General features: G+C 34.2%; 1 protein-coding gene across 1 annotated transcript in view; it reads right to left on the bottom strand.

The window, feature by feature from the left end:
• The window catches only part of CSN6 (COP9 signalosome subunit 6), a 31810-nt gene extending 27875 nt beyond the window's left edge, over window positions 1-3935 (bottom strand). Inside the window, exon 1 of the mRNA XM_089107951.1 lies at window positions 3759-3935. Within this exon, the coding sequence (XP_088964077.1) occupies window positions 3759-3903 (145 nt within the window). The 5' untranslated portion in view covers window positions 3904-3935. The remainder of the gene's footprint in view (window positions 1-3758) is intronic.
• Window positions 3936-12362: the final 8427 nt, after the last annotated feature.

The raw sequence follows: 12362 nt of genomic DNA, 5'->3' as shown, positions 1-12362 counted from the left end.
AAAGAGTACATTTAACATAGGAGTACCACTTTTGGCTATCTTGGAAAGGGATTAGGTTAGGAAAATGAAATGTTCAGAGACAGGTCTAAAGGCTAGTACGCCTCAGGAAAGTATTTTGAAGTGCCTACCTCCACTCCTTCTCCCTCTAGAGGGTCCAGAAATTTGCCTACATGACAGGTATATACCTAATTAAAATTTTGAGTTTGGGGGGAAGGAGGATTTCAAAAACATCTTCCCATAACATAATTTGTCCTCTGAAGTCGATTCTTATATTTGTAGCGCTCTATCTATTAGTGCTTTAGAAATATTTAAAAAACTTCTAAAGTAGAATTTTGGAAAATTTTGAGTTTGAGGGGAAGGGGGATTTTAAAAACATCTTCCCGTGATATAACGTGTCCTCTGAAGTTGATTCTGATGTTTTTAGCACTCTATCTATTAGTGCTTTAGAAATATTTAAAAATTTTCTAAAATATAATTTTGGAAAACTTTAAGTTAGGGGGGAAGGGGGATTTAAGAAACATCTTCCCATGATATAATGTGTCCTCTGAAGTCACTTCTGAAATTTGTAGCGCTCTATCTAATAGTGCTTTAGAAATATTTAAAAAGCTTCTAAAGTAAAATTTTGAGTTTGGGGGGAAGGGGACTTTAAAAACCTCTTCCCGTGATATAACGTGTCCTCTGAAGTTGATTCTGCTGTTTTTAGCACTCTATCTATTAGTGCTTTAGATATATTTTTAAAGCTTCTAAAGTAGAATTTTGGAAAATTTTGAGTTTGGGGGGAAGGGGGATTCCAAAAACATCTTCCCGTAACATAATTTGTCCTCTGAAGTCGATTCTGACATTTGTAGTGCTCTATCTATTAGTGCTTTAGAAATAATTAAAAAGCTTCTAAAACAAACAGAAATTATTCCGTATATGAAAGGGTCTTTCCCCTCCTCAACGCCTCGCTCTTTACACTAACGTTTGACTTTCTCAAAACTCTATTTTTGTTAAACAATAAAAACTTTAGCGTAAAGAGCAAGGCATTGAAGAGGGGACAGCCCCTTTCATATACGGAATAATTTCTATTCGTTTTAAGTTTTAATGTTGCTCCTTACTTTCAGTTTAAAAAACTTGTTTTTTTTATCCAAAGGCTGCAAAAGCGGGAGTTTGGGGGGCGGCAGGCCCCCCAACTGTACCTCCTACCCCCTGTCCATTTTATTGTTTGAATTTGTGACTCAGCCTGTTTAACTCTTTAAAAACGTAGTTTTTTTCAAATAATTTCTGCACGTTTTGTGTCTTAGTGCTTTACAAATATTTAAAAAAGCTTCTAATGTAGACTGTTTGAAAATTTTGAGTTTGGGGGGAAGGGGTAATTCAGATACATTTACCCGTGGCATACATTGTCCTCTGAATTTGATTCTGATTGTTTTAGCACTCTATCTATTTGTGTTTTAGCAATATATTAAAAGATTCTTAAGTAGAATTTTGAGTTTGGGGGGAAGGAGGATTTCAAAAACATCTTCCCTTGATATAACGTGTCCTCTGAAACCAATTCTGATGTTTTTAGCACTCTATCTATTAGTGCTTTAGAAATATTTAAAAAGCTTCTAAAGTAGAATTTTGGAAAATTTTGAAATTTGGGGGAAGGGGGATTTCAAAAACATTGTCCCGTAACATAAATTGTCCTCTGAAGTCGATTCTAATATTTGTAGTACTCTATCTATTAGCGCTTTAGAAATATGTAAAAAGCTTCTAAAGTCAAAATTTTGAGTTTGGGGGAAAGGGGGGTTTTAAAAACCTCTTCCGGTGATATAACGTGTCCTCTTAAGTCGTTTCTAATGTTTTTAGCACTCTATCTTTAAGTGCTTTTGAAATATTTAAAAAGCTTGTGAAGTAAAACTTTGGAAATTTTTGAGTTTGGGGGGAAGGGGGATTTCAAAAACATCTTCCCATGACACAAATTGTCTTCCAAAGTCGATTCAGATGTTTGTAGCGTTCTATGTCTTAGCGCTTTAGAAATATTTAAAAAAGCATCTGAAGTAGAATTTTGGAAAATTTTGAGTTTGGGGAGAAGGGGGATTTCAAAAACATCTTCACATGGCATGATTTGTCCTCTAAAGTCAATTCTGATGTTTGTAGCGTTCTATGTCTTAGCACTTTAGAAATATTTAAAAAAGCTTCTGAAGTAGAATTTTGGAAAATTTTGAGTTTGGGGGGAAGGGGGTTTCAAAAACATATTCCCATAACATAATTTTTCCTCTGAAGTCAATTCTGGTTTTTGTAGCACTCTATCTATTAGTGCTTTAGAAATATTTTAAAAGCTTCTAAAGTAGAATTTTGGACAATTTTGAGTTTGGGGGGAAGGGGGATTTCAATAACCTCTTCCCTTGATATAACGTGTCCTCTGAACTTGATTCTGATGTTTTTAGTACTCTATCTATAAGTGCCTTAGAAATATTTTAAAAGCTTCTAAAGTAGAATTTTAGAAAATTTTGAGTTTTGGGGGGAAGGGGGATTTTAAAAACCTCTTCCCGTGATATAACGTCTCCTCTGAAGTCGATTCTGATGTCTTTAGCACTCTATCTTTTAGTACTTTAGAAATACTTTAAAAGCTTCTAAAGTAGAATTTTAGAAAATTTTGAGTTTGGGTGGAAGAGGGATTTCAAAAACATCTTCCCATGACATAATTTGTCCTCTAAAAACAATTAGATTATTTTTCCTGGTCTCTCTTGTCAAATCCTTTCCCTAATTAATACAGTATAAATGGTCTTGTCCACACAGAGGTTTTTGGCAAGTGCCTACTACCCTCAAGGGTACAGGGTTTCTGATAAGCAAAGTTGTGACATCACAACAAACCTGGTTTTATTATACTATAACAATAGTCAGCAATGATATGAAATTAAATGGTTTAGGATTTAAATAGGATTTTGGAATATATTTTAATGAGCAAGGTTAAAAGCTGAAGTTGCGTAAGGTAAGCAGTGATTTAAAATTATGATTGTAATACTGGATGAAATACGAGTTAAAACAACTAGTTATGTGCAATAATTTACCATTATATAGAGGGGGGGAGGAGTGGATGTAAGTACTTCAAAGTACCTTCCCAGGTCATACCTTAGCATGTACATCCATCCCTGAAAGTTTCATTTTCCTAACCCAACCCCTCTCCAAGATAGCCAAAAGTAACTAAAGTAGAATTTTACCTTAGAATTTTACCAGCATTTTTATGTTAAGTAGCCAACCAGACTAATAAGTTACCCTTGACAAGCCTAATGCTAGTGGAGTAGGCCTAGGCTAAACCATGTTGGTAGGCTATGAGGTATATTATCTTATGTAGTTATATGATTTTTTTTTATTTCCTAAGCTAAAATGAGGGTAAATATTTACCAAATCATATCATTGAGTAACAACTAAAGTGAATATACCATTTGATGCCTTTTTTTATGCTGATTACAAATATAACAATCATTTTTATTGGAAATGAATTTTAGCCCCCCCCCCCCTTTATATGTCAATTCAGGATATATATTTGCACATATGGGGGTGGGGGTTAGGTTAGGTTATGGGGGATTGAAATTCATTTCCAATAGAAATGATTATTAGCCTATATTTTTAATCAGCATAAAAAAGGCATCAAATGGTGTATTCACTTTATTACTAACTCAATAATATAATTTGGTAAATATTTACCAAAATGATGATACTAGAATAATAAGAAAGTTTGTAAGCCTGTTAGTTAATCAATTAGGCTAGCACAAGATGCCGCTCTAGGCTACCTTGCTTGGGTGATCCTTCCTGAGCCCTTATTCTTGTCCAGTGCTCACTAATATTCATGATGACTAATGGATGCAATGAAACTGTAACACTTGCAATTGTGCCATTTCCTGCAAGCACATTTTCAAAACTTTCATCTATTTCCATAGCTACAGCTTCACGTGTGACGTTTTCAAAAAGGATTGTAAACAGTGTTGCCGCCAGAACAAAACATTTCGTAACGTCCAAACTCTTAAAACGTAACTTTTTCGTAGCTTTTAATAGGAAAGTCTCTTTTCAGGGCTGGGTACCCTAATTTTGTTATCAAAAACGGTACTTAAAGGGGGAGACATTTGTTGCCTGTTTAATTATAAAAATATATTTCCCATAATCTCATTAAAAACCCCCCCTCATCAACAATAAATAGAACAATAGGAACATTTTTATATAAAACACTGGAACGCAACTTTAAATGAACATTTCGACCCTATATCCAAGGGCCGTCCTCAGCAAAACAAACGAAGAAAAAAACAATATAAAAGAAACTCACATTAAAATTCAATCATGCGTTTCACTGTTTTATATAAAAATTTTCCTATTTTTCAACTTATTGTTTATGATGGAAAGGCAGTGTGGTCTTCGTCACTGTGTTTGTAGCTATTTAATCATCTCTCCAACTTTTAAAAGGTGCCTTTTTTGTATCTTAATTAAAAATTTTGTAAACCAACTCTCCTCCATTCTAAATATTAATAAATTGGACACCTTTTTACTTTAGCATCACAAACAGCTATGCAATGAAAAAATCGAGTTGATTCGGGTGCAATTTGGTTTTTTTATCTAGCAAGTTTGAATGACGCTTTGTTTTCACGCAAGAAAAATTAAAATAAACCATTAAATTGATCTTCTTTCACATAAAAAAAAAAAACCTCAAGAATGTGGAGAAATTAAAAAAATCATGCGTAGGCTAAATTATGCATAGTGTGCATTTGCTCAAGTTCTGACAGGGTGTACCTTAGTTTGTTCTCATTTTTTCTTTGATTTGGATGTAATTTAGGATACTTTGAAGAAAAAGACAAGCAAAGATTGCATTTTTATTTAGCAAAATTTAGATAAACAACTCAGATAATCGTTTAGGGCTTAATTTAAAGCTTACTTTTTATGTAGATATAAGACACAACATATTATATACTTATACAAGGAAGCAAGCAAAATCAATTAGGAAACATGCTTAACGTGGGAGTTCACTTTTTCCACTTTCTTGCTTTCCTTACAAGAGTATCCGGGATCTCCCAAGAACTTGGGTCAGGAATTGCTCTTCTGACATGCATAAGATCAGAAACAGTTTTTGGATTGAGTCTATTACGAAGTGGGGTCTTTATAATTTTTAACTATGAAAACTGACGCTCAGCTCCAGCACTGGAATGGGGTAGACACGGCAATGTGAGAATGAAATTTGGTAAAAATTGTAAGGAAGGATTGTCAGCTCCATCTTTTAAACTGGCAAAACACTTCCAGAACTTTACTACAGACAGTTTAACATCTAAATTTGCCTCACTTATTATAAAAAGAAGACGTCTCCACTCTGTGTTTAACGTCCCAAGATCAACATGAGGAAAGCATTCTTTAAACATCTTAAACAAAGGGACAATTGGCTTCACTTGCCCGGGGGCTTTGCTACACTTGGAGATAGGCTTTGAACTAGATCCAATAAAGGGTCTCTTGGGTTTGTTCGCAATTGTATCTCGGACTGTAGCTTGATATAAAATGCTAAACAGATTTTTTTTTTACCTCTGGCACTTGGCACTCCTCGACTGCATCCTTTTCGATGCTTTCAAGCTCGTATAGTTGAAATTCTGCACCAAAATGCATATCTTGTATACTCCTGAAATTTCGCGGATCTGAAAAATCCATTGTAAATGGACAAGTTTTTCCATGCCTCAACTGGTTCTCGCCAATGAAATTCGATCCTATTTCTTGAAGAAGGGATGAAACACTAGATTTTAATTTATGGACTTTTACGTCCGCACTCTGGAATTCGACGTTTAGTCCCTTAACAATGGGTAAAACGTATATAAGAAACAAATAAAAAAATTTTACTTTTGGATTCACCCAACCCAAGTAAAGATTTACAGCACTCATGTCCTTTCTTTCTAAGAATGGTATCTTAAAAAACTCTGTGTGTACCACCCATTGTTCAATCAAGCGGTCGGCAACTGATTCAAGCACCAACCATCTTGTTGCACATGGATAGAGCAATTGATGCTCTGCAACCTGTAGAAAATGTTGAAATTCTTTCAGCTCTGCTTGTCTCTTTATACTTCCTGAAATGTAATTATAGATGTCGTGACTGAATTGCACAATGTCTGATGGGAGTTCTTGCAGGCGGCAGAAAGAGCAGAGCGAGAACGAGTGACAAATACAACCAATTACGGCAAGCCAGGGTAAATCATTTTTAATGAAAGTGGCCAGGCCGTTCCGTTTGCCTAACATTACACTGGCATTGTCCGAAGCAAAGCCAATTATTTTGAGTAAAGAATGCATTGAGTACCTCATAAACAAGTGTCTTCAAACCATTTGCACTGGCGTCGTGACCCTCGGGTGGAGCAAGAAACTCTTCCTTTAATTTCACTTGAATCAAAGCAAAAATAACGACAAATAGTCACCAAAAACTTAGATCCAGTCCTGTCAGTAATTTTATTGAATAAAATGGAGAATTTTACTCTTTTAAACTTATCACTGAGTTTCTTTATGGCAAAAGGAGCAATCACATTTTTGATTAAACTGTTGGTCTTAGTTCTTGCACACTCAAAAACTTCAACAGTTGGAGAGTCACTAATATAAGCTTTAAGGACGTTAGGTAACGTGTCCATAATACTTATTTCTTGTTTACTTGAAGCTATCCATGCAGCAAGAGCGAGTTCTAACTTAACAACTTTATCTTTAAGCAACAACTGTTCTTTTGATTTAGGATTTACAACTAGTTCATTGTTCTCTACTACTTTAATTTGATTGTGCATGCTTATGTGATTTCTCTTGTGAAAATCAGTTTCAGAATGTCTAAGCAAATGAGTCATACCCCCAAACACTTTTTTCTGATAATATTTACAGTAAGCAAAGTTCTTACTGTAAGGACACCTTCCAATCCGATCTTTAAGATCTTCATGCTCAAACCACTTCTCCCTAAACTTCCTATTTTCAACTACCACTTCCCGTTTCTTCGAAAATCTTTCTTTTTTGTACGGACGCGTTATAGATGATCTTAATTCCTTATCTATTTCCATATTTTGGCTTTCGCAGTTTGGATTGCACTCAAAAACCAAATTTTCTTCACTAGTACATAGATGTTAAGTAGATGGGTTTTGGGTTGAATGTCCCAGGGACTCTTCCTGGCAGACTTGTAGTTTTGAACTAGGCTCCAGATCTAACACTCTGCCATTTTTTTGCACTGTCTGACCAAAAATAGGTGGATTCGTTGATGAGCCTGATTGAAGAGATTCCGAATCTGACTTCACAAAAAACTTTCGTACATCCATTACCAAGAAAATTTTCTTGTCTATTTGAAAAAAATAACATCGTATGCTATACAAGAAGCTATCGTATAATCCAACAGAGTCTTTTACAAATAAGTTTAAGAACGAATTAAAGTGTTTAAAGGATGATGGAAAAATAATACCTCAACTTTATTACAAATGCCTGCCACGCAGTTCCTTGTGCCCTAAATTATATGGACTTCCCAAAATTCATAAGCCTAACCTACTATTACGACCAATTGTGTCAAGTACAAGGTCACCGACGAGTGTTTTGAGCAAGCGGTTAGTGTCAATATGTAAACCACTTTTGTCTAGACAAATTTCTTACATTAAGAATTCTTTGAATTTGGTAGAAAAACTGAAATGAGTAGAAATTTCTTCAAGTTCTTTGCTTTCAAGCTTCGACAATATATCACTGTGCACAATTACTTATGCAGAAGTAGCCGAAACTCTGCTAGAAAGGAATCTGTTGAGGTATTTGGACTGTATTAGTGACAAAACAGATTTGGAAGTTTCTGTAATTATGTATTTAGTAAGGTTGTGCAACAAGTTCTCTTATTTTTTCAATTCAGAGGGGAGTATTACGAACAAATAAATGGTTTACCTATGGGGGCCCCTTTATCCCTTTTATTAGCTAATATTTTTGTGGAGAAAATTGAAACAATTGCGTTAGATTCATATTTTTTTAAACATATTTTTGTGGGCCGGTAGGATGAAATAATTTCAGTATGGGATTATGGGTAGGAGGAATTCAAAGGATTTTTGGAACATCTTAATTGTTTGGGGGGGGGGGGTGGATTTAAAGTTTACTGTTGAATTAGAAGAGAATGGGAATCTTCCTTTTCTTGATGTTCTTCTTTTGAAAAATGAATATAGTCTGGATTTTAAAATTTACAGAAAACCGACAAATAACAATATATTTCTGTCATATAGTTCCGGTCACGCTCGCCAAGTAAAAATTGGCTTGATCATTTCTTTAACTGACAGGATCTTTAGTATTTGCTCTCCAAAATTTTTTGAGGAAGAGTTGTCTTTTCTAAGAAAAATACTAATAAGCAACATGTATCCAGAGTGGCTAATTAACCAGACTTTTTCAAAAAGAAGAAAAAGGTTTCTAGGAATTTCTAAGGAAGTCTTGGAGACAACTCGGGAGAAGGATGTTTTTTTTTCCTTACCATATGTACCCGGGCTAAGTGAAAAACTTAAAAGAATTTTAAAGAGTAATGGTGTAAGGGTAGCTTTAAAGAGTTATAATACTTTGGGTAGTTTTCTAAATTCTGGGAAGGATCTAACTTCATTGGGGCAACAAAGTGGGGTTTATCAGATCCCATGTACTTGCGGAAGCTCATATGTGGGACGTACTAACCAGAGTTTGGAAATGATATTATTACAACATAAATATTCTATTTCTTCGGCTTTAAAGCAAGATTATAAGCATAAAGATTTTATTTTAGCCATTTCAGAACATATTTTCAATTTTCCAGACCATTTTATTTTGTTCGAGAATGTCTCTTTGATTTCTAGGGATCGGGGTTTAAAGCAAAATTTTCGTGAAATTCTTGAAATAAAGAAAATCTTATTCAAGAATATTGCTTTGAATCGGGATACAGGTGAATTTGGGCTGAACTCTATCTATGATAATTTATTAAAATCTGACAGAGTAAAGTTCAATTCACCCAATGTAGTTGACCTTTGTCCAAATGTTATATCATTGACGCTAATGAACCGAATCCAAGAAGGTCAAGGAGGCTAGCTTCCGTCTTTGCTTTGAAAAGAATTAGAGAATTTAACAATATGTAGTTTTATTTGATTTCGTATATAAACTTTTGTTTTAAATTGTTTTAGTTTAGTTTTACTACTGATGACTGTCACTGTATATGCGATCGAAATATCTGGTATTTTTTGTGAATTTCTATATACTGTCTATTAAAAAGGATTTTATCCCTATTTTGAACTTTTATTTTATCGTCATGGAAAGGCAGTGTGGTCTCCGAAACTATCTACGTCCTATTTATTCAACTGCAAGCTCTGCTTCCGGTTTACCTGCACAACAAAAAGACACTTCCCCTCTCCTTTTCGATGCGTGTATAGAACCTCAGGCTACTATTTTACTTATTTCGTTGTTGTTGTTTTTAATTGCCATTATTGGTGTTTTAAACCAAAAGTTGATGAGTAATACGTACAAGATAAAAGGCAAGTCAATAAACACAGGACAATTTAGAGTTTTTCAGAAAATAAGATAACCAACTAGATTTTTTTTTCATTGTTAAATTTCAATAAAAAACGATCTTAATAAATCCCGCTTCTTAAAATGACCCAAAAAATCATTTTAATCGCTCCCTTCCCGTCTAATTTTTTAGATTGGCTCGGTCTCAGTCTCACTTCCTCCAGCCTTTAATTTGCATCTCTCAAACGTGAAGATTTGAGGAGTTCCGAGTGACAGAATTTTTGTTTTGTTTTTACTTTATCGAACTAAAAATATTTCAATCGTTGTCTTCAGTTCCTATACGAAACAGCAGTTATTTTACATAAAATACCTTTTTTCTGTTTGTAATTTGAATCATAACTCCCAACCAAAAGAAAGTAAGAAATAAAAGAAGATTATTTCTTCAACCACACAATTCAACCCCAGAATGTTAGCCTAAAGCTGTTTTGATGGATTTCACAAGTCCAGGCACGTACAAAGAATTTTTAGGGGAGGTAAAAAAAAACTCATTTTCAAAATGAACTAAAAGTAGAGAATCATTTTGTTTCTCAAGAATATATGAATATAAATGAACAAGAGTTTTAAAGGCTCCTTTTTGTCCTTTTTCAAAACCATGTAAAGGTCAAATTTCATGATTCCAAGTAATCAAAAAGGTGTATATGCTAAGCATCATGAAGGGCTAAGGGTAATTAGTTGAAACTTCTAGGGCGCGTTGAGGGGAATGCTGAACAAAATAAAAAAAACACTATGTGCATCCATGCGGTCACAATAGCGTATCTGCAATATTTCTCAGTCTCACTCAGTCTCACTCGGTCTCAGTCTCACTTCCTCCAGCCTTAAATTTGCATCACTCAAACATGAATTATTTTTTTCTCAAGAATATATGAATATAAATGAACAAGAGGGGCACAAAAAACGTTGGGTTTTACATAACATAAACACCAAATTTATCTAGGTTTTAAACGCATAAACGAAAAAAGTCAATGAATTGAGGAAAACAAGTAAAACCAAACCAAACTATTCAAAAACGAGTCGATTTTTTGCCCGTAGTTTTCACTTATGTTTATATATTCGGGAAAATAAAATATTCTCAAATTTTTAATTTTCCAATTACAAAAAAATATCGTGTGTCATCCAAGATTAAAACCTAAGTTAACAAAGCCTCTGGAAGTGCTCTTACCGTTGTGCTATACTGATAAAAGTGGGAAGTAACTGAACATTCGGGAGTGGTTGAAAAATAATTCACAAATTGGAAAAAATTGTGTAACAAAGAAATAAATGGAAGATGGAACAAAAAGATCAGTGAGTTAATAAAAAAGAACTGCAAATGATTTAATTAAAAAAATTAGGGGAGATAATAAAAAACGTATAAGTTAATTTATTTAATAATGAAGTGCCGAGAAATTCGAAGAAATTTACGTTCTCAGGAGGTTGGGGCCCCAGCCCTACCTACGTGGTCTCTATGAATCAATTTTTAAGGAAACTTTAAGCCCACACTAACAGATACAAGACTGTTTATCTTCTTCATAAAAATGGGCACTAGTCCAGTTGTCTTTTTCTTAAGCCAAATATTTAATGATTGTCCTTTTCTGAAAAAAACATGCTAAACACACAAGCAGTACCATTAAATTCTTTATTTTATAGTATTTCCAAATATCATAGCCCCTTTTCTGAAAATAAACCCACCCCCTTGATGGTCCCGAATATAGCCCTAGGAATATATTAAAAAAATCAACCAATCAAATTCATACTTTACAATATAAAAGAAAATGAAAGAATATTACAAGAAAGAATGTCATCCCCAAGATTCGACACAACGATGAAATTTATTTATACAGTTATACATGGGACCAGTTCAGAATGGGAGGGGGGCATGATGTCAAAAGTTTGACCACGATACTTGGAAAAATTCTAGCATTAAATCAAAAATTCCCACTCAACTAATCCAACCCCACCACAATGCTTGGGTATATCCATGTTTATAAACAAAAATTGGCTCATTTTTACAGCTTCATATATTTTGTTAATATCAGCTGTTCATAATCCCATATAAAAAGACCAAATTTTGTATATAACCAGATATTATGTCCAACCAATCAGAAGGAGGGAGGCAAGGCCGTACCCAGAGGGGGGGATAGGGGGATTTGAATCCCCCCCCACCCGAAATGTTTGTTTGACTCGTAAAAACGTAACAAAAATGAATATAAACAAATTTTGTATGCGTTTTTGAGTTTTTTTTGTGTAACCCCCCCCCCACGCGAAAAAAATCTTCGAGTAAAACCCCTTCCGGAAAAAAATCCTGGGTACGGCCTTGGGGGGGGGGTGAGGTTATTAGTGTTGTTACCCAAAGAATAATGCATATATAATCACATATTTAAAAAGAAATTATAAATAAAATAGCTTCTATTATTATTTACCTGTTTTTATTAAAAACTTTTCCTTGTTTGTTACTTCTCAATATAATTTCAGTATGACTGCTTACGGAACAATATTCAAGTTCAAACCCAACTGATGAAAGTTGGTGACTAACTGAATTTTGTCACTTGTCTCTAAGCAAATGATAATCTTATGCTCATCATGAGAGAGAATGTTCTTAACTTAGTATGCGAAGTGGGTATTTTCTCATTCGAATAGCCGAGTGATTGTGTGATAAGACTAAATGACCCCGATGTGAGAGAATGTCGATACTCATGTCTGTGTAATTAAAATGGGAATAGCGGATTTTTTTTCAAGGGGGGAAAAATGGATTGCTCAGAAAATGTAAAACTTGTTCATTATGTAAAATCATAACACAATTGTACCATAAATTCAAAAACGTAACAAAAATGTAACGTTTTTAGAACCCTAACGTAAAACGTACCGTTTTATTTAAAATGTACCAAAAACGGTAC

The sequence above is a fragment of the Artemia sp. Qi Xiang Cuo genome, chromosome 2 (genome assembly GCF_049724085.1).
Source record: "Artemia sp. Qi Xiang Cuo chromosome 2, ASM4972408v1, whole genome shotgun sequence".
In the NCBI taxonomy this organism is placed as follows: domain Eukaryota; kingdom Metazoa; phylum Arthropoda; class Branchiopoda; order Anostraca; family Artemiidae; genus Artemia; species Artemia sp. Qi Xiang Cuo.
This window is presented reverse-complemented; position numbering and strand designations above follow the sequence as displayed.